At 38.2% G+C, this 22,064-nt stretch overlaps 1 protein-coding gene across 3 annotated transcripts in view; it reads right to left on the bottom strand.

Annotated features, from left to right (window-relative positions):
* LOC107653808 (cyclin-dependent kinase 13-like) overlaps nt 1-20,593 on the bottom strand; it is a 25,406-nt gene extending 4,813 nt beyond the window's left edge. For all 3 annotated transcript variants that reach the window (XM_016440639.1, XM_016440640.1, XM_016440641.1), the window contains exons 1-12: nt 18,913-20,593; nt 9,802-10,356; nt 8,784-8,939; nt 8,567-8,706; nt 8,016-8,186; nt 7,742-7,931; nt 4,811-4,867; nt 4,598-4,699; nt 4,435-4,512; nt 4,231-4,347; nt 1,503-1,634; nt 604-803 (exon numbers count right to left, since the gene is read on the bottom strand). In XM_016440639.1, coding sequence (XP_016296125.1) covers nt 604-803; nt 1,503-1,634; nt 4,231-4,347; nt 4,435-4,512; nt 4,598-4,699; nt 4,811-4,867; nt 7,742-7,931; nt 8,016-8,186; nt 8,567-8,706; nt 8,784-8,939; nt 9,802-10,356; nt 18,913-19,862 — 2,848 coding nt within the window. In that variant the 5' untranslated portion in view covers nt 19,863-20,593. The remainder of the gene's footprint in view (nt 1-603; nt 804-1,502; nt 1,635-4,230; nt 4,348-4,434; nt 4,513-4,597; nt 4,700-4,810; nt 4,868-7,741; nt 7,932-8,015; nt 8,187-8,566; nt 8,707-8,783; nt 8,940-9,801; nt 10,357-18,912) is intronic.
* Between the last annotated feature and the right edge of the window lie 1,471 nt (nt 20,594-22,064).

Genomic DNA, 22,064 nt, shown 5'->3' with positions numbered 1-22,064 from the left:
AAGTTGCGATTTTCTAGGCCGATATGGCTAGGAACTATACTCTCATTCCGGCGTAATAATCAAGGAACTTTGCTGCCGTACCATGGGTGCAGCAGGCGAAATGATATTACGCAGCGCCTGAAAATAGTCCCAGCTAGGTAACTTCCAATAAGCCTATTTTCAGGCGCTGCGTAGTATCATTGCGCCTGCTGCACCCATGGTGTTCCTTCATTATTACACTGGAATGAGAGTAAAGTTCCGTCGGTCTTAGTATACGATGTAACTACAGAAGAGTCAAGTTTTAAATAGGAAAAATATCGAAACTCTTTGGTCATTTTTGAGCGAGATGCTAACGGTCTAATCAGATTCAATGATCTATGCTAAGCTAAAAGTGCCAGACCCGGAGATCGGCTGAATGGATTCGAAAACGGTAAAACTCAACTGTTTAACTCTAGGGGAGTTGGAAAATGAGCCTATTTTCAAAAATACTGGAGTGTTCCTTAAAGTTTAAAGATGACCCAACACAAAAGAGTAACTGGTGCATGTCTAGAATGTGTGACGGACACAGAACGACTAACAATAGGAGGATGTAGGTTCTTCGAGTGTTTGTGCTGATGTTCTTACCCAGCAGGGCTGCAGCGGCGGCAGCACTCGGACCTTTGTGTGCTCCGGCGGCGGGGAAGCCCTGCGGCGTGTTGCTGCGGCTGTCGTCGAGACCCAGCTCCTTCCGAGGGGCTTTAGGAGCGGTCAGCTCCTCCGGCATCTGCTTCTGCCGGCGCCGCTTCTTACTCCACAATTCATGGCAGTCCTGCCACAGAGGGAGACTAGAGAAGAAACAGAGATGGTATCAGATCACAGCACAAGAGAATCAGAGGTGAAAAACTGTAATCTAATGCAATCTTGTTTTTGTTTTTATTAAATCGCCATCTAAGAAAAGTTAAGCATAGACTAAATTGCCAGGACCAAAAAAAAAAAAAAGAAAAACACGTTTTAAGTTCAGTTTTTTATTGTTTTAAAGTGTTTTATTTACTTTAAAAAATAAATAAAATAATAATAATAATAATAATAAGTTAATTGCAACATCAAAAATTCTAACTTTTTTCCCTGCCATGCAATTATTATTATTATTATTATATTTTTAAATAGTTAAAAGCAACTTTATCTCTTTTTATCTTGCAACTGCAAGTTTATATCTTACAATTCAGGCTTTTTGCCTCAGAAAGTGCCTCAGAGTTGCTTACAATATCTTGTAAATTTTTTCCCTGGAATGGAATAAAATGAAATAATGTAATGAAATAATGAAATGAAATGAAATAATGAAATTAAGTAATGAAATGAAATAAAATAATGAAATTAAGTAATGAAATGAAATGAAATAATGAAATGAATTGAAATAATTAAATTAAGTAATGAAATGAAATAAAATAATGTAATGAAATAATGAAATGAAATGAAATAATGAAATGGAAAAAAAATGGAAAGTAAAAGTTAATGATAAAAGCAAAAACAACAAAATCTCATACTCGGGTGGGGGCATCTTGGCTGGGTCCACGTCTTTGAGGAAGTCACTTCTGAGAGCTTGTTCTGCAGTGCAGCGTTTGCTCGGATCCAACGCAAGCATATGGTCGAACAAATCCAGGGCCATCAGAGGAATACTGAAACATTCACATCAACAGCCACTGCTAAAGAGACCACTGACACTGGTGTTTATAGCACTTAAAGTTGACTAAAGAATACATTTTTCTTTACATCTCTAATGCTGCCTTCAAATCATATCAAAATAATCATATTGAAAAATTAAATACATGAACACCACCACAATGACGTGATTACCACTGCAAATTGAAAGTAAATTAATTTAAAAAAATCATGGGAGAAGCAATTAAGTTATGAAGACGTTGATTAAGAACAGCCTTAAATCTTGCCACAAAATACTGCTCGTTTAGCTGGTTTATGAGACGACAGGCTTGTGCGACAACATGACTTTACCTGCGATTCTCAGTGGCAAGATGAGAGTAATAAAACAGATAATGCATCGATTACACACTTACTGCAAATCCTCTTCATTTTATGGCATTAGCACTAAAAAGATTCCTATCTTTATCAGCAAATGAAAAAAAAATATATAAATTCCCTATTGTCTTCTCATTAAAAATAACAAGCTCACATCACAATTACAACAGAACTCTCGGATAAAAACTTCCCAGGAAGACTTGAAGGCAACATAAGAGTCAAATAAAACAAACTCATATCCATATACACCCTACATCAGTGTTTCTGCAGGCTTTATGATAATAAATGTAAGAATTTTTAAGACCAAGTAAAGACAATTTAAGGAATAAATCGAATAGAACACAATATTCAATATGGTCTCTAAATGCAAATGCATCAGCAACACTAAAGTTAAAAGTGTAAAAGCAAGAGATTTCCATTACTTTTTAATTAGTTTTACAAATATTTAATTACTGCATCACTCTGCAAAGAAAGCGATGTTCTTATTAGTGTTTTTGGCTTGTCTTCCCAGTGCAAATGTCTAAAGATTCTTAAATTAAGGTACATTTAATTAAGAAGCAAAATGACAAAAGTCGTCGTCTTGTTTTATGAGAAATTGATCAAAATGAAATATGAGATTGAAAACAAGAGCAAATATCTGTCAATGGCCTCAGAAAAATCAACTTAAAGGTCAAGTTGTATTGACCTCATACGTCATGCTCCCGGAGCTGCTTCTGTGTACAACAGTGAGCGCAAGCTAGATTCAAGTGATTATTACGTTTTGAATATGGATATTTTTCTTACAAAAACGCATCGATTCGCTACAGGAGGCCTTTGTTCACCCCCCGGAGCCGTGTGAGACACTTCTTTTTGTGGAAGGGTGCTTTTTATTTCACGTCTTTTGAACCGAAGGAATGCAACACCCGCTGAGTACAACGATAGAGCTTGAAAGATCAAAGACAATTTTTAATATAACTCCGACTGGATTCGTCTGAAAGAAGAAAGTCATATACACCTAGGATGACTTGAGGGTGAGTAATTCATGGGCTAATTTTCCTTTTTGGGTGAACTAACCCTTTAATTCAAAGTTTTCATTCCCTATTGACAGCCATTTATTCCGGTTTTAAGCATAAATTCACGTAATTTTGTTCAGTTTCTCAGAAAACAAGACTTCATGTTTAATTTGCATCTACAAGCAAATTTATCTTAATTTAAGGATGTTTAGATATTTGAATTGGAGGAAAAAAATACTAGTGCTGTTAAACAATTAATTGTGATTAATCGCATCCAAAATAAAAGTTTGTTCACATTATATGTGCTCGTGTACTGTGTATATTTACTATGTATATATATATATAAATACACACATGCATATATATTTAAGAAAATATGTTGTTTATATATTACATATTTTTTATATAAAAATTATATGAATATAAATATATACATGTAAATATTTTCAAAATATATACTGTATGTGTTTGTATTTATATATTCACATAATAAATATACACAGCACACATATATTGTCTAAACAAAAACGTTTCTATTGTATGTGATTAATTGCGATTAATCGTTTGACAGCACTACAAAATACTGAGGCAGATATTCATGTTTTTGCAGTGCATGCAACATTTAATGCCATGATTTAAAACTTTCTGCTCCAATACAAGACCTTTTTTGCCTTAATTGTGAAAGGGCAAGTTTAACACTTTTTAAGACCCTTTTAAAACCCTGTATGTGACTCTAGAGCACAAAACCAGTCATAAGTGTCAATTTTTTTAAATTGAGATTTATACATCATCTGAAAGCAGAATAAATAAGCTTCCATTGATGTATGGTTTGTTAGGATAGGGCAATATTTGGCCGAGATACAACTATTTGAAAATCTGGAATCTGAGGGTGCAAAAAAATCGAAATATTGAGAAAATCATCTTTAAAGTTGTTCAAATGAAGTTCTTAGCAATGCATATTACTAATCAAAAATGAAGTTGTGATATATTTACGGTAGGAAATTTACAAAATATCTTCATGGAACATGATCTTTACTTAATATCCTAATGATTTTTGGCATAAAAGAAAAATCTATAATTTTGACCCATACAATGTATTGTTGGCTATTGCTACAAATATACCCCAGCGACTTAACACTGCTTTTGTGCTGCAGGGTCACATATATTAATTTAACCCTTTGTAGTCATGCGCTGTAACGCCTTTTAAAACAGACTAAACTAGTTTAATTCATTTCGGATTACTCACAAAGCAAACTCTTCCCTTAACCTCCGCCGGTACTGTTTCTTTGGTTTCATGGTGTTGAAGTAGGGCAGCTTGATCACGTCTGGCCACACAGCGGGGCATGGGCTGCCACAGATACGACTGGATTGGACACAGATATATAGGTCAGACTGCAAAACGGGAACATCCAGTCTGGATCTCCAACCACACGTGGACCGTTTTTCTTACCTTATGAGCTCCAGCTGCGCCAGCTCCTGGTTGGCCTGAAAGATGGGCTTCTTTGTGAAAAGCTCTCCCAGAATGCACCTGTGTGACATGGAGGGTTTAAACACCTTGAGGAGGTGGAATCTGGAGGGATTTCTCTAGTAGTAACAGCACAGTGTTTCCTCACCCGCAGCTCCACATGTCGATGGCAGGCGTGTACCTCTCTTCTCCCAGCAGCAGCTCGGGCGGCCGATACCACAGAGTGATCACTTTATTGGTGTACGGCCGACTGGAGAATGAATGCACAGGACAAGTCAGAGTCTGCTCGGTCTACGAACATCATAACTGCTTGCTGAATCAAGTCAGGACGTTCTGTGGCTTCCCAAATGGAGGTACGTACCTCTCTTCAGAGTTATACAGACGAGCCAATCCGAAATCTGCCAGCTTGATCTGACCCCTGCGGGACAGCACACATTTACACATCAACCAGATGATAGATCTGCCATAATATGAAAGTTTGGAACACAATGACTTGTGACCCTGGAGCACAAAACCAGTCATAAGGGTCTTTTTTATTTATTTATTTAGACTTATACATCATCTGAAAGCAGAATAAATAGGCTTTCCACTGATGTATGTTTGTTAGGATCGGACAATATTTGGCCGAGATACAACTATTTGAAAATCTGGAATCTGAGGGTGCAAAAAAATCTAAATATTGAGAAAATCATCTTTAAAGTTGTCCAAATGAAGTTCTTAGCAAGCATATTACTAATCAAAAATGAAGTTTTGATATACGGTAGTAAATTTACAAAATATCTTCATGGAACATGATCTTTGCTTAATATCCTAATGATTTTTGGCATAAAAGAAAAGTCTATAATTTTGACCCATACAATGTATTGTTGGCTATTGCTACAAATATACCTGAGCTACTTAAGACTGCTTTTGTGCTCCAGGGTCACATTTGGACTAATGGTGGTGTATTTCCTCATTCATATCTGAGGGTGATGTTACCATACTTGAGCCCCCCTTTAAAGAACCTAGACCACTTTAAGTGGACCAAAAAGTGAAAGAACCCAGTTTGCTTTGAATTCAATCCATTTCTGGCATTAAAAGTGGACTCAGTTTAGTTACTAGGTCTCAGTCCACTTTCTATTCACACCCTTGTGTTTAGAATCTGCACTGCGTTACAGTGTGTGAAATTCCACTGGCACAATCCAGTCATTTGAATAGAAATCCATGCAATTGGGAGTGTTGCCGGGGGGTGAAAAATGTCCTCAGGCAGATTTTGCTCATGTTCAAGTTGGTCATGTGATTATTGCTTTGACCAACGGGATGTTGCTTGGTTTGACAGTGACTTCTGTGTGAAATAGTCGTAAGGAGCACTACAATTCCATTTTGTGTTGAAAAACACGAAAACACAAGGTTATGAGACGAGAGTTGAGCGTCGCTTCGTGTGTGTGACTTTGCAAAAGACGAGAGTACAACGTCAAACACGTCCATCAAGTGCATGTTTACAGAGAAACCAATGGAAAAGCAGTGCAGTGGAATGCAAAGAACAACTACTCTATGTTTGATATTTCATTTACCGTTAACGATCACCTAATGTTATACTTTTAGTCATTTTGAATATGACTTGGAGTTGACATCTACATTTAAGCTAAGAAACATTTAAGATCATTTTTTTTTTTGCCATATTGCCCAACCGTAGTAGAAAGGCAAAATCAAATTTTTAAATTGGTGCTACATGACTACAGAAAAAGAGCTGTGGCATTTCCCTTTTGCCAAAAAGATATTCCAACTCCAATGACCATAATGCACTGGGCTTGATCCGACAGTGAGGAGGGATACAAAAATGTGTCATTTTGACAAACAATTGTCAAAAGTGACTTTTGCTGACAAATAAATGTGATATGTGTGTACAGGTAACAGAAAGAGAACACATTGTTCATTTCTGCAAATTTACCCTTTAAAGAATACTTAATACAAAAGTAAATACATCCCTAGGGCTGGACAGTAATTCAATATCAATATATATCGCAACATCATTTTTTTTCCAATAACGGTGATATGCTTTTTAAACATTTCCGATATTTCAATATACATTACCAGTGTTTCTTGTCTTCAGTGTTGGTGTTGCTCAATCATTTTTTTGTTTAAATAAAAAAGTTGCCCCGTGTATCATCAACCTGAGATTCTTATGTTTATTTGACAATGCTTTTACATTTCTTCATTGTATGAAGGCTATATAAAAACAAAAAGTGAACATTTATTTATTTGTACTGTTTTTATTTCTAAAATAGTTTTAGAGGAGGAGGATTCATAGACTTGGTAAACAGACATCCGTTGTGAGTGTTCTTTTAAGGCTTTTTAATATTGTTCATATCAATATCGGAATTTTATCGTATCGACCGAAATTAAGAAATATATTGTGATATAACTTTTGGCCAAATCGTACAGCCCTATAATCCCTTATTCTGTTAAAGGGTTAGTTCACCTAAAAATGAAAATTCTGTCATTAATTACTCGCCCTCATGTCGTTCCAAACCCACAATACATTCATTCATCTTCGGAACACAAATTAAGATATTTTTGATGAACTCCGAGAGCTCTCTGACCCTCACATAGACAGCAAGAGAACTACCTCGATCAAGGCACAGAAACGTAGCATCGGAAAAACAGTCCATGTGACATCATGGGTTCAACCGTAATTTTACGAACCTACGAGAATACTTTTTGTGTGCAAAGAAAACAATAAAAGCATGCATGCACTTTATCCTGAACATAAACAGCACTGATTACGTTCTGGGGTACTCTCCAAAATGTTGGAAGACGGTAACTCGGGGAGAAGAATTATTGAATAAATTATGTTATTATTGTTTTCTTTGCACACAAAAGTATTCTCGTAGCTTCGTAAAATTACGGCTGAACTACTGATGTCACATGGACAATTTTACCGATGTCCTTGCTACGTTTCTGGACCTAGGAACACTGCCATGCATTACAAATCTGATGTCTCAGATTTGATAAAAAATATCTTAATTTGTGTTCCGAAGATGAACGAAGGTCTTACGGGTTTGGAACGACATGAGGGTGAGTAATTAATGAGAATTTTAATTTTTGGGTGAACTAACCCTTTAACTTTATACAATTAGAATAAGCACTTTAGCTACTCCTGTGCCATAGTTTTCTTTGCATGGAAAGTTTGGTTCATTTTAAAGGGGTCTGGGTTCGTTTCACTCACATTTAAGCCGAAATTCTTGCGAAATGATCCCAGACGCTGAAAACAAACCCAATATGAAACACTGTGGCTCTCGTGTGCACTGACTTGTTATTGAGCAGGATGTTGGAGCACTTGATGTCCCTGTGCAGGAAGTTCTTCTTGTGGCAGTAATCCAGTCCTTCCAGCAGCTGCCTCATGAAAGACTTGATGTGGCTCTCGTTGAAGTGCACAAGGCCCGACTCCAGCAGGCCCATCAGATCGTGGTCCATGTACTCAAACACCAGGTAAAACGCCCCTGTGAGATGAAAACACAATTATCACACCGACACAGCGAGGAGAAACTCCGAGAGCCAAAGGGAGGGTTATTTCCATGCGATACCTTTGTCGTTCTTGAAGTCCAAAGCGTCCTCTTTGTCAGTGACGATCTCCTTCATGTTGATGATGCTCTTGTGGTTGAGCTGCCGCAAGATCTTGATCTCCCTGATGGCTGTGATGGGGAAGCCCTCCTTTTCGTTGTCCAAACGGACCTTCTTTAGGGCCACCAACTCCGCTGAATAAGCAAAACCAGGAAGATAGATTAGCTACATCAAGTGATTAATGGCTTCAGAATGCATTAGCATTCAAATTAAGGTACAGTTCTATTGTCACGGTATACAGCGGTGGCCAAAATGATTAGAACACTAGTATTTGCACCAGCTAAAAATGATTTTAAGTCAGTTATTTCTATCTTTTGCTGTAGTGTGTCGGTAGGAAATATCGGTTTAAATTTCCAAACATTCATTTTGCCATTAATTGAAACCGATATTTCCTACTGACACACTACAGCAAAAGATAGAAATAACTGACTTAAAACCATTTTTAGCAGGTGAAAATACTAGTGTTCTAATCATTTTGGCCTCCGCTGTATATAGACGTTTGAGAACATCTTACCGGTGTCTTTGTCCTTGGCTTTGTACACCTGTCCATAAGTACCTTCTCCAGTGATCCCAATGATCTCAAACTTGTCAACGCACCGCTTTCCCCAGTCTATCTCCGTCTCCTTGATCTCTCCGAAGCGTGGACCACATATTCTGCAGTACAACCACAGATGATGTTTATTGTTGCTAACCTGAGTAGATGTTGCAGGAGGGATTGTTTGACTACATACTTTGGTCTCTTCCGCGGGGTCGGTGTCTTTTTGTCATCAGGCGGGCTGTGGGGCGAACCAGGGAGCTCTGGAGGGAGAGGGAGGTCTGCGAGGAGGTGACGGGCTTTCCTTTCGGGTTTCTTCTTCCCTGTGATTGCTGAAGACTCCTTCAAGATACTAGCATTGAAAAAAGAAGCCATCAGTGGAACTATTAAAAAGAATGCACAATCCAACAAAGTGTGGATCCAAGGTTTCTGCAGGTCTTTAAGTCTTAATTCACCCTTCCACAAATTAAGACCTTAAAAAGGTCATCAATCAGAGCAGAAGGTCATGGCATTATATGCCACATGCACTGCAAAAAAGGAACATCCTCCACAGTATTTTTGTCTTGTTTTCCAGTACAAATATCTGAACATCCTTAACACAAGATACATGAAGTAAAATGAAGATAGCTGGTGTCTTGTTTTCGGAGAAATTAAACAACTAAGTGAGTTTGTGCTTAAAACGAGAACAAATATCTGTCAATAAGCTATGAAAATGAAACGTTGATTTTCTGAGCCCGCTGGCAGGTATTTCTTTTTGTTTTAATAATAAACTCGCTACATTTTGATCTGAAACAAAACTTCTAACATAATTACAGCTTCTCAATTTATCTTGATTTAAGAATCTTTAGACATTTGCACTGGAAAACAAGACAAAAATACAGAGAACGGACAGCAATTTTTTGCAGTCTGATCGGAAGATATAGTAAAAGCTATTTCCATGTTTTAGTTATGCTTCTTCTTTGTAAAATTAATTAAGGGAAAGTTGTTAGAAGCTGTATTTTCAAAGTGCTGCTAATACAACTCATTTTCAGCTCTCTATACATTCACATTTCCTCAATGAACTCCACTTTATTTTCCCCTCAATTTGGGCCTTGAATTGTCTTCACTTTGTCTTAAACAGGTCTTTAAAAAAATCTTAAATTGACCTTCATAAAACCTGCAGAAGCCCTGGTGAACTAGAAAGCAATGAGTGAAATATTCAGATGAAAACACACCTGTCGCTTCCATCCAGATGATCCAGGTTGTTGGCTGCCAGTGGAAGAGAGGCTACAGCTGGAGCAGCTGCTTTCTCTCGGTCCTTGTCTTTGACCTGCATGGACTGTCCTCCTTTCTTTTTGTCCTCCTTCACCTTGGCTTCTCTGCTGGCCTGCGAGGCGTCTGAGCTCCTCTTGGCGGGTCGATCCACAGGAGACTGCGGCTGACTGGACACCGGGGTTCTGGGGCCTTTCTCAGACACCGGTGGCGGCGAGGGAGGCCTGGTCTTCTTGGTGGTGTGGTTGGTGACGGGGCTGGGCTGAGGAGCGCTGGAGGACAACGAGGAGCCCTTGGTCGGGGTGGAGGCGCTGCTGGAGTTTTTGACGCGGGCGGCTTCGGCGGCCTTGGCTTTCTTCTGCTTGCTGAGCTCGGCGGCCAGGCTGCTCTTCAGGGTCAGGGAGCTGGGGGACAGACTGGAGGGCCGGCTGCGGGACCGTGAGTGACGGTGACGGCTGCGCGAGCGAGAATGACGTGAGGACTGGTACGGGCTCCTGCTGCGGGACTTTCCCGTCCGCCTGAGAGCGACAGCAGAATTAATTCATGACAGGGTTCCCACACATTTTCCATTTCAAAATTCCATACTTTTCCCAAACCTCTCAGACCATATTTAAAATAAATGGTTCATAGTGCATTATAAGTGACCCTGGAGCACAAAAGCAGTCTTAAGTAGCTCAGGTATATTTGTAGCAATAACCAACAATACATTGTATGGGTCAAAATTATCCATTTTTCTTTTATGCCAAAAATCATTATCATGATCATAGATCATGTTCCATTAAGATATTTTGTAAAATTCCTACCGTACATATATCATTTTAATTACATTTTTGATTAGTAATATGCATTGCTAACAACTTCATTTGGACAACTTTAAAGGTGATTTTCTCAATATTTTGATTTTTTTGCACCCTCAGATTCCAGATTTTCAAATTGTTGTATCTTGGCCAAATATTTATGTATAAATCTCCGTTTCAAAAAATTTGTGGTCCAGGGTCATATATTTGGTGTATAGTACAGTCATCTAATATTTTTATTTTCTCAGGGTTTTTTTTTTTTTTCATTGATTTTCTATAAGTGGCATTAACATACAGAGCCTCTAAAATAATAATAAAAATAAAATAAAAATACTTTTACATGCACACAAGAACCTTTTTTTTTTTTTTTGCATGAGATTTTTTTTTGCATGCTTACACATTACAGTTTCTAGTTTTATATAACCTATTTCCTTTTAGGGGTGGGCAATATGACCAAAATCTTATATCACGATATGACTAATTTTATATCACAATAACGATATATCATGATATAGTTATTTTTTTTCTTTTAAAAATATTTTTATGATATTAAAATCTTTGATACCATAGAATTTTCATAATCGTTGTCACCAATGTCAATATCACACATAAAATACAAGCCTAAAAAGAGACACAAAAAAAAACCAAAACCTCAAGCTCACTGAAGATAAATAAACAGTGATGAAATAAGGATAGTATTTCTTATCTAGGAAATAATAGATAGCCAGACAGATAGACAGATTTTGTCAAAGTTTGGATGAATTAATCAAAAGTAGGTCAGTACACTTAAATAGAGTCGCAACATGGACTAGTATCTGTAAATATTAAGCCGCAAAAATACTATTTAAATATGAATCCAGCATGTTCTGCGTGTCTCTACTACACTCAACCAACACCAGGGAAGGCAGTTTTTGTCAGAGCCCTTGTTATTCTTAATTTTGACATTAATTTTCATTTTTACACCAGACATATATATCGGTTCAAAATATCGGTTATTGGTCTACTTGATCTGTAATAATCGGTATCGGCCTTGAAAAACACATATCGGTCGACCCCTACCTAAATCACTGTGTTTATGAGGATACTTGCAAACACGCATATAAGTGTGTTTATGTAATCGTTCAAAGCCAATAAAGCAGCAAAAATGATTCCTTAAATAATAAAGTTTTAATAATTTCAGTGGTAGTAGTAGTAGTAGTAGTAATAGTAGTAGGCCTAGTAGTAATGGTAGTAGTATTACTTACATTCTACTGAACAATATTAATATATTTCTGGCACAATGTTTTCAAGTTAAACCGAACTTATTTTAACGGGTTGCCGTGAATCCCTTTAAGTTTCTGTGTGTATATGATATGACGTTTTGCTCAAATTAAATGGTAATGCTCATGAAGTAGGACTGCACGATTAATCGAAATTAAATTGCGATTAGGCAGAAGCTGCGATTGTCATGCATATCTTTCAGTGAAGCACGGTTCTGTGATCAGCAGTAAATCTCCATCCGTAGGCCAGAGGGCGCTCTCACACTGAAATGCCAAATACGCCTCGCAGAAGAAACCCAGGAAATCCCTATAGATTTAAATGCTTTCATTGATTCAACGTGACTAATAAACACTCGACATAGCCTTTATCACTGCTTAGAATACTATGAAATGTGTTGAGTGCCTCATTCTGTGTAAGAAGCCACATCATCTCACAGAAGGATTTATTTCAAACACTCGACTGATGTTATGAAGTGAGCTTGGAGTAAAAACATGTTATTAAATGTGGTATTTTCACGTGCTTTCAGATGGAGCAGCATTTACTACACAGAGCCGTAGTTCACTGACAAGCTACGCAAACAGCTGTCATTATCGCAGAAAGATTTCATAATCGTGCGATTAAATCGTCTGCGATTATGAACGTGATTTTGCGTAGCTTGTCAGTGAACTACGGCTCTGTGTAGTAAATGCTGCACCATCTGAAAGCAGGTGATGGAGATTTACTACTAATGACACTCAGGGCAGTTCTGTAAATGTTTATGTATTTATGTCCTCATTTAGTGAGACGACAGACGCTGAAATCACCGTTAGCGTGACACGCACTTCAGTATGTGTGAAGTAAACGAAACCGCGCGTTTGCGTCTATTGTTAACAGAGACACGCAAGATTCATATTTTGCAGCTAAATATTTACAGATACTAGTCCATATTGTCATCTGATTGAAGTGTAATGACCTACTTTTGATTAATTCAACCAAAGTTTGTCAAATTCCGAGACATTCCGCGTTATACAATAAACTACATTTTTATGACTGGATTCCGCAATTCCGTCTGCGTTTTCTGCATCGCAGAAATCATAGGGCCCTATTACTGGATAGATCAACTTTTTTGAATGAATCTCTTGAGTGGATGATTCAGTTACTCACTCAAAGACTTCACTTGTTTCATTACTGGATGAATCAGTGTTTTGAACAAATCTCTTGAAAGAATGATTCAATGACAAATAGGCCTACATTTTTTAACAGTCACTTGTTGCCACCTGCTGGCATAAATGTAATCAATTCAATCTTTATTTGAAGCCTCAAGTTACTTTTAAAAGGTGATTTATTTACTCTATTTTGTTTGCTACTGTAGACATTAGTGTTTTTATCCAAACTGTAAACGGTTATCCAAGTACTTTTGTTATAGTTTAAATGTTAGATGTGATTGTACTCGTAAAAGGTTTAATACATGTCAAATCATCATTTAGGAATAAGATCACGTGGGTGTTTGAATCAAGATCACAGACTTTTAACAATTAATCATGCAGCTCTAATTGACAGCCAATCAGAATCCTCCTGACTTAAGCATTTGTTGGCAAACAACATAAATGCAGTGTACATTTATGTATCACACTCACATATGCTCAAATTCAAACTTCAAGATGTGCTGCATCACATTAGACATCACTAGTTGTTGTGCCTTAACCATTAACCATGAAATTTGAGAGCTATGTGGAGGGAACTTTTTTCTACGATAATGTTTTAAGTGATTAAGTATATCAAGCAACAGATCACTGACTGCACTGCCATTGCTCATTTCTATAAAGCTATCGCCGGATATTGAGAAATCTCATTGAGAATCACTGATATCTGGATGCTTTGTTGTTGCAAACTGAAGCCATTGTGCAAACCCCTTCACACTTTGGTCTGTTCCCCACACACTGACAATTAGGGTTGGGTACCGTTCACATTTTAACCGGTACGGTACCGATATCGGTACCTGAATTTCGGTGCCGGTACCCATTATTTTTTTCTACAATTAAGTGATTAATCTAGTTGTAATATTTATTTTTATCATCTAATTGTTTTATTTAAATTTGATAGAAAATTGAATATTTAAAGATGTACATTATACTTTACAAAAGTAATACAAGAGTAATATATTTCTGTTACATGTTAAACCGTACTTTTATTTTGACAGGTTGCCATGAAGTTTCTGTGTGTATACAGTCTGATGATGCTAGTTTTCTCAAATTAAACGGTAAAATTCTCGCGAAGCAGCTCTGGGGGCGTATTACAGAAAGTTTTGCCGATCTCGTTCAGCTGCTAGAAGGCCTGAAAGGAGATGTAGAAAGGAAACTGGGGGCATATTACAGAAACTTTCTTATCTTAGGTCTTAGCTTAGGATGTGATCAGAAATCCTTAGGATTTTTCAGAAATTCGTATTACAGAAGCAAATCTTAACTTGATTTGGGATTCTTATCCTATCTTACAAAATTGAATCTTATCGCTAGTTAGGCAATTTTAATCTTAAATTGCATTATCAAGCTGGACAATCCACTCTCAGGTCTGTTACCAAGCAACCAACACTGCGCGAGATGCTGATGAGGTAAACAAAATAATAGAAGCTACTTCACTTTGAAAATCACCTTTTGCAAAAAAAAACGCGCGAGCTGCTGATGAGGTAAACAAAATAATAGAAGCTACTTCACTTTGAAAATCACCTTTTGCAAAAAAAAACGTAAGGCATCAGTCTTTGAACTATAACCGTTAATGCTCCGTGACGCTTTGTTGGTCTCTGTAATGCTGGTTGCAGTTCCTGTGCTAACTGTAATATGATGTTGCGCGGCAGTCTGTACGTATAAGTGTTTTGTCATCAAAATGTAACACATCTTCAGGGTCCTCCAAGAGTCTTTCTACCATTAAACATCTCCATTTTCAATTATTAATAAATGTAATACCATTATTGGACAGCGCAATTGTAAGCGGTTTTTCCGTTAGCTTTCACATAATTTTGAAGTTAGGACTAATGCTCCGTGACGCTTTGTTGGTCTCTGTAATGCTGGTTGCAGTTCCTGTGCTAACTGTAATATCATGTTGTGCGGCAGTCTGTAATTACTTATAAGTCATCAATCATCAAAATGTAACACATCTTCAGGGTCCTCCAAGAGTCTTTCTACCATTAAACATCTCCATTTTCAATTATTAATAAATGTAATACCATTATTGGACAGCGCAATTGTAAGCGGTTTTTCCGTTAGCTTTCACATAATTTTGAAGTTAGGACAGCTGTGGGGTTGTCCTCAAGTTAAGACGGTTGTTAGGATTTTTTGTCAAGTTAGGAGGTTTCTGTAATAGCCCCTTCCTATCTGTAGTTAAGATAAGATAACACACTTAGGAAACGCTGTTCTGTAATAGCTTTTGTCCTAAATGTGGTCCTAACTGAAATTACCATGTTACCAAACAGATAAGATAAGATTTTAAAGTTAGGATCTTTCTGTAATCGGGTAAACGTACCTATTAAGCTCACCAAAATCTACATTGAGACATTTTTAGTGCACAAGATATTTGTTTCAGTAAAATAAAACATTAATCTCTCACACAAAAAATATTTAATTTTATTTTAAATGACAAAAGCTTTTCAATTAAGAAGTACATCATTAAATTCAAAAAGTCTGGCTGTGCTTAATGGGTACATTTTTGTTTTAATTGTAATATTAAATTACCTTTATTTTCCAAAAAATTTAATTTGTTTAATTTATTACTTAAAAGATAGATTTACTCTGGGCGACTAAATGATGTCTAATATTAGCCAATGGCTAATAAATTCTCAGATTTTACTCGCCAGTGTGTGGGTTGGATGCTGAGTATATGATTAGCACAGATATATTTTCACTCACAGAACACTCTGACGGAGCGCTTCAGAGTTTCACTCTCCGTCAAGCGATCTGTGACATTTTTCAGTTCATTTGAATGGATGCGCAGCGCACCTGTTTGTGTATTTCGCACGACTCGCCGTCGCTTTCTCTCACACACGCAAAGGGCGATATGCTATATGCTACATGTAAACGATATACTTTGTTGTATTTTCCTGTAAAAATAACAGAGTTCCTTTGGAATTCTTCAGCTTTTAAGAACTGCCGGGTTTTCCTGTAGTAGGAACTGTGCTTAATGGGTACATTTTTGTTTTAATTGTAATATTAAATTACCTTTATTTTCCAAAAAATTTAATTTGTTTAATTTATTACTTAAAAGATAGATTAAATGAACATTTTATGCCTTAAAAAATGTAAATACACAACAAAGAATTTCTGATCAAAAATCTTTAAGTTTCATGATTTTAATTAATTAGACATGCTTTTTGATTAATAAAACTTAATTTAACCATTAAAAAGGAAAAACGGAAACAAATCAAGCCTTGGTGAGCAGTAGAGACTTCTTTCAAGAACATAAATCTTACAGAGCCCACAATTTTGAACAGTAGTGTATGTGTTCTGATCAACATGAGGGTGAGCAAACTTCAATCAGAAAAATCATTTTTTGGGTTTACTATTCATTCAGTGAAGAATAAAAAACAAGTGGCAAATACTGTGCATATCGCATCATCGCTCAAGATGGAAAACATTAGACATTTAACTGATGGTTCCTTAAATCCAAGACGATATTCGAACACAGAGATCAGATCAACTTGGGTTTCCTGTACTTATGAAACCACTTACCAAAGGCTTTTACCTTGTTACAATACAAGTTGCATTTAAGTGATCTGAGAGTCATCAATCAATAAACGGAAAGAGTTCACTATTAACAAAAGTGAACAGGAAATAATCCACAGTTTATGGTCACGGTCTGTGCTGTTTGCTTGTGCAATCATCTGCCAGCAAAGCGGCAGTAAGTCAGCCAATGAACACGCACGTAATTTGCTTCTCAAACTGAGATTACACTTATGTTTAGAATTACAACGATCTTTATGCCTAATACAACAACTGACCGAGCCCTTTATAAAACTCACTCATGACTTACAGTTTTAAACTCATAAGGTAGAAAGCAGATGCTGATGTGGCAAAGTCTAAGGCTTCAATGTCCAGTGTGCTGCTTAAGCCCCGGGCCGCTCGACTCGAATCAGCTCACCCTCCCGTTATAAAGCCTGCGATTCACGTGAGCTCAACCAGCATGCGACACGTGTGTGCCTCGTTCTTCACAGAGTGTGGAAAGAGTCAACAGTGGGTGGAAAGAGTATGAGGTCAAACGAATCAAATCAAAATGTCTTCTACACTCTTGTGTTGACTAGAACTAAAATAGTAGAAACAAATAAAGGTTGTATGGTCTTCATAAATGCCAGTAAAGTCCACAACAGCCAGAAAACAACAGCACAATCTGACATTTCTACTGATTCCCAAGTTCTCATTTCAGATGTTACATTAAATTTGATTTGTTTACGTTAAAGCCGAATGAGCATGCATTTATTTTAATACGAAAGAATTGTGACATTACATTCTGTACAGATCGTGAGACTGGAGTTACACATTTTGTAGGCCTCCCGGTTTCAAATTGAGAAAAACCATGTGCAAATTATACAAAAACTATATACAGTTTAATATACTTCTGGAAATGCATCTGCATCTGACGAAGAAAAGCAACAATCACAAGCTGTTATAAAAGCACAATAATATCCTTCTTATAGTTTCAGCCAATTAATAAAATCACGGTATGTTTAGTTAGATGTTACATTAAATTTGATTTGTTTACGTTAAAGCCGAATGAGCATGCATTTATTTTAATACGAAAGAATTGTGACATTACATTCTGTACAGATCGTGAGACTGGAGTTACACATTTTGTAGGCCTCCCGGTTTCAAATTGAGAAAAACCATGTGCAAATTATACAAAAACTATATACAGTTTAATATACTTCTGGAAATGCATTTGCATCTGACGAAGAAAGCAACAATCACAAGCTGTTATAAAAGCACAATAATATCCTTCTTATAGTTTCAGCCAATGAATAAAAGCACGGTATGTTTAGTTTCTACCAAAATACCATTTGTACAAATGTTTGTTAACCTACTATTGTAATCATAATAATAATAATAACAATAATAATAATGGATCTTTGTTTAACAGTGTAAGTAGCTTAATTTTTTTATTAATTTTTGGATTAAAGTAGTGGGAGAAAATATGGTTGCCATGGTATGGATTTGTGAAAGCACGTGAAAATACCACATTTAATAACATGTTTTTACTCCAAACTCACTTCATAACATCAGTCGAGTGTTGAAATAAATCCTTCTGTGAGATGATGTGGCTTCTTACACCGAGTGAGGCACGCAACACATTTCGTAGTATTCTAAGCAGTGATAAAGGCTATGTCGATTAGCATTGCATTATTATATACTTTATTATAATAAAGATTATAATAAGATGAACTCAGATAAACCATATATTGCCATAGTCGTGTGTTTATTAGTCACGTTGAATCAATGAAAGCATTTAAATCTATAAGGATTTCCTGGGTTTCTTCTGCGAGGCGTATTTGGCGTTTCCGTGCGAGAGCGCCCTCTGGCCTTCGGAGGGAGATTTACTGCTCATCACAGAACCGTGCTTCACTGAAAGATACGCGTGACTTTCGCAGCTTCTAATCGCCATGCAATTTAATTTTGATTAATCGCGCAGCGCTAGTATCGGCCAAAAATTTCATATCGGTGCAGTTACTAACCCACGCATAACACATAATTAGACTCTCTCGGTACACAAGACCAGTGGTCGACCGATATTGGTTTTTTGACAGCCGATGCCGATATCTTGGAAAGCAGGGTGGCCGATATAAAGCCAATGTAATGTTATGCATTTTAATTCATATTTAATAAATTTGAAATAATTTGAAAATTTATTAAAAATAAATGTGTAAAATAAACATATTTAACACATCAGCCAAACAGAAAAACTTATCCGCCGATGCCGATATTTGAAAAATGACAAATATCGGCCGATATTTACTACAAGACTGTACTCGGCGCCCAAATAAGCACGACACTTTCTTACCTGGCGTCCGGACTGGGGCTCGGGGACTTTCTGTAGGGGCTCCTGGAGCGGGGGACCTCGCTCTGCTCGTAGGGACTGTGTCGGCCGTAGCTCGGGGACCGGCGCCAGTGCGGGCTGCTCGGGGAGCGCCTCCTCTTACTGGAGTACGAGCTCGGAGACTTCGAGACGTTATATGCACCGTACAGCTCTGAATCCCGAGCGTAGCAGGTCGAGCTCGGAGACAGCCTCTTAGGGGGGCTCCTCCTGGAAATAAACGGGTAGTTTGTGTTAGGAGACTGGTATCCGTAGGAATACGCCGTCGCGAAGGGACTAACGTTATCCGCCGCTTTGACGCTCGGGCTGCTCCCCCAGTAGTCGTCGCGGTAAGCCTGCGGCGGGTCCCTATACGCGGAAGGAGGGTCCTTCTCCGATTTGGACTTGCTTTTAAGTCGTTTCGACTCTTTTTTGTCGGCTTGGGCCGCGGAGGAAGGCTTCCTGCCGTTGCTGTCGTGATTTCTCACGCCGCTGCGGGACTTTAACGCCGCGTCCCGTTCCCGGTTGGACCTGTTCCTCTTCATCTGCTTCTCCAGGCCTCGCTTCTCGTCTCTCCTCCGAGAGAAGGAGTCGTGCTCGCTTCTGCCCGGCGTGAAGCTGGAGTCCTGCAGCTCGGCTTCGCTCACGGACGGCGTGCCGGTTCTGGGCGACGGGCTACCGGAGAAACGCTCGGACTGCGAGCTCACGTCGTCGTACTCCACTAAAGTCCGAACATCCCCGTCGTAAACCACCTCCTGCTGCTGCTTCTCCCAGCCGTGCTTGTGCTTCTTTCTCCGGGAGGAGGAGGAGGAGGAGGACCGGCGCTTCTCCCGGTGCCGCTCGCGGCGGCTCTTGCTCCGCGTCGCCTCCCTCGGACTCCTCTGCGGCGGCGGGCTTCTCCCCCGGCCCTCGCGGGGAACGATATCTGGGTTCGGCATTTAATATCCCACTTGTATCGCTCGCGTCTCAGTCCCCGGTGTTACACAAAGCTAAACATTTGAAACCCACTTTAAGCGCTATTATAGCACAGCTAGCGTTAGCGTCTGTGTGTTCCCACAGCGACCGTTCCCTTCCAGATCACACCGAATCCGACACACATCAATCGGATAAATCCCTAAAAAGCCTCGTCGGAGTCAATAAAAGCCTCGAGTTGTAATCCAGTTCCGCGCATATGATGAAGAGATTGTGTTAGCTAGCCTGTGCTAGTTTAGCAGATCCGCCTCACAACAGCCTTTAAATCCGCCTCCATGCCTCGGATAGCGCTGTCCTCCCGGCGACGAGTTAAAAACGGCTCGTTTTCTGCGCCTGTGGTTTCCAAAGGGAATACCCCATCGAAAACGTTAGCTAAATCCACACATACTTATGCGGGGCTCAAACTTCTTGTCGCCCTCTCACACCGACTCAGTAACAAGTAGCGCGCATGTTGGTCAGCGCGGAGTTCAGCTCGGCAGATTCAACACGATGCAGAAACTCATAAATTCCCTTTAGTCCAGAGAGTCTGATTTACGTGGCATTTTGTATCTAAATAGCATCTCAATAAAAATACGAAATAAACCAGCTGGATATGGGACTGAATTAAGCTGTAATCATTCAAAGCACAAAAACAAAAGTAGCGAATCGAGCGCACTGTGCCGCCAGTAGGCCTTTGCTCTCTGAGGCCTTCAATCAGAGGATTTGCTCTAGCAGTGGGAGAAGGGCGTTCCTGCACAACCGGAGGCTGCAGTTCCAGGACCGCATTTCTAGGACCCTGCTGGTTTAGTTTGTAGTAATGTTTGTACATGTTGTTAAAGATATTGAATCTCAGGAACATTTTTTTTTATTTCAATTGTGATTTTTTATTTATAAACGCATCAGATGTTAATTACAAAGTGTGTAATACCTGCAAAATAAAACTTAATTGAAAATCGGTAAAGTTACTCACTCTGATTGCTGTCCATGTCGTCCGTCTTTAGTGATCCAATTCGGTAGGTGGCGCTGTTACAAAAGCATAGGGTCCTAGAACTGCGGTCCTAGAACTGCAGCCTCCGGTTGTGCAGGAACATACTATTGAGCAGTGGCACTTATTAACTCCTAAACCTTGCAAACACATGCCGCTGGCAGCAGAGGGCGCCACCACGTGTCTCCTTTTGACCATGTGAGGCTTTTTTATGTCCATGCAACAGTTGAGAAATGAAAGTGTTAGCATTTTGGTTTCAAGTGGCGGTGATTTTTCTTGTGCATTGTATGTTTGTTATTTTTCTAGAGGGGTTTTCCTCAGGTCTTATCTGCAGACTGACCTTTGGCTGATCTGCTGCTGCATAAAAGGGCATATAAATGCTGTAATTGAAATAAAGCCTGAAAAGTTATTCAATATTTGCTGATTAAAAGGGGAAAAAAACCATGTCATTGATAAGCATAGACAACTCACTATGCAATAAAGGGATTTTATATATAAAAAGTTGTGCAGATCAAGAAATTAATGATTTTCAGTAAATAGGTCAATGCACAACTACAGGATATGCTTTTAATGAGCATTAATAATAGTCATAATTAAATAAACATCACACACAAGTTAATAATTAATATAAAAAGTAATGCAGGACATTTTATGGGGTGGGGGGGAAATAACACTTATAAAACACTTTCAAAACAAGTAACAGACCATAATAAAAAGGAAACAAAATCAAATCACAGAAATTAGATTGCATTTCATAATTTAAACAAATTACATTAGATTTTTTTGACAATAATGACTAATGCTTAATTACTGCATATTTACAGAGGTGAAACTAACTGTAGTAACCATGATATTTCCATTAACTATGGTAACCATTTCATATTTCATAAGGGTTGTTACTAAACCAAAATAACCTGACCTCAGTTCTGCGGGATCAAAAATTATTGTAAGAACACAAATAATGCTGACATTTATTATTTATTTAAAGGGTACCTATTATGCAAAATTCACTTTTACATGTTGTTTGAACGTAAATTTGTGTAGGCAGTGTATACACAACCACCCTATAATGATAAAAATCCACCCACTCCTTTTTTTAATCTCTATAAATCATGAGCAGTGTGTCTCAGAGTTTACTGATCACGAATCTGTAAAGTGTGACGTCACACTTCACAAGCCCCGCCCACGATGGTTGATTGACACC

This window comes from Sinocyclocheilus anshuiensis, unplaced genomic scaffold, assembly GCF_001515605.1.
Source record: "Sinocyclocheilus anshuiensis isolate Anshui unplaced genomic scaffold, SAMN03320099.WGS_v1.1 scaffold79, whole genome shotgun sequence".
Classification (NCBI taxonomy): Eukaryota; Metazoa; Chordata; class Actinopteri; order Cypriniformes; family Cyprinidae; genus Sinocyclocheilus; species Sinocyclocheilus anshuiensis.
Note: the sequence above shows the minus strand (reverse complement) of the source record. Positions and strands in the feature narration are given on the sequence as shown.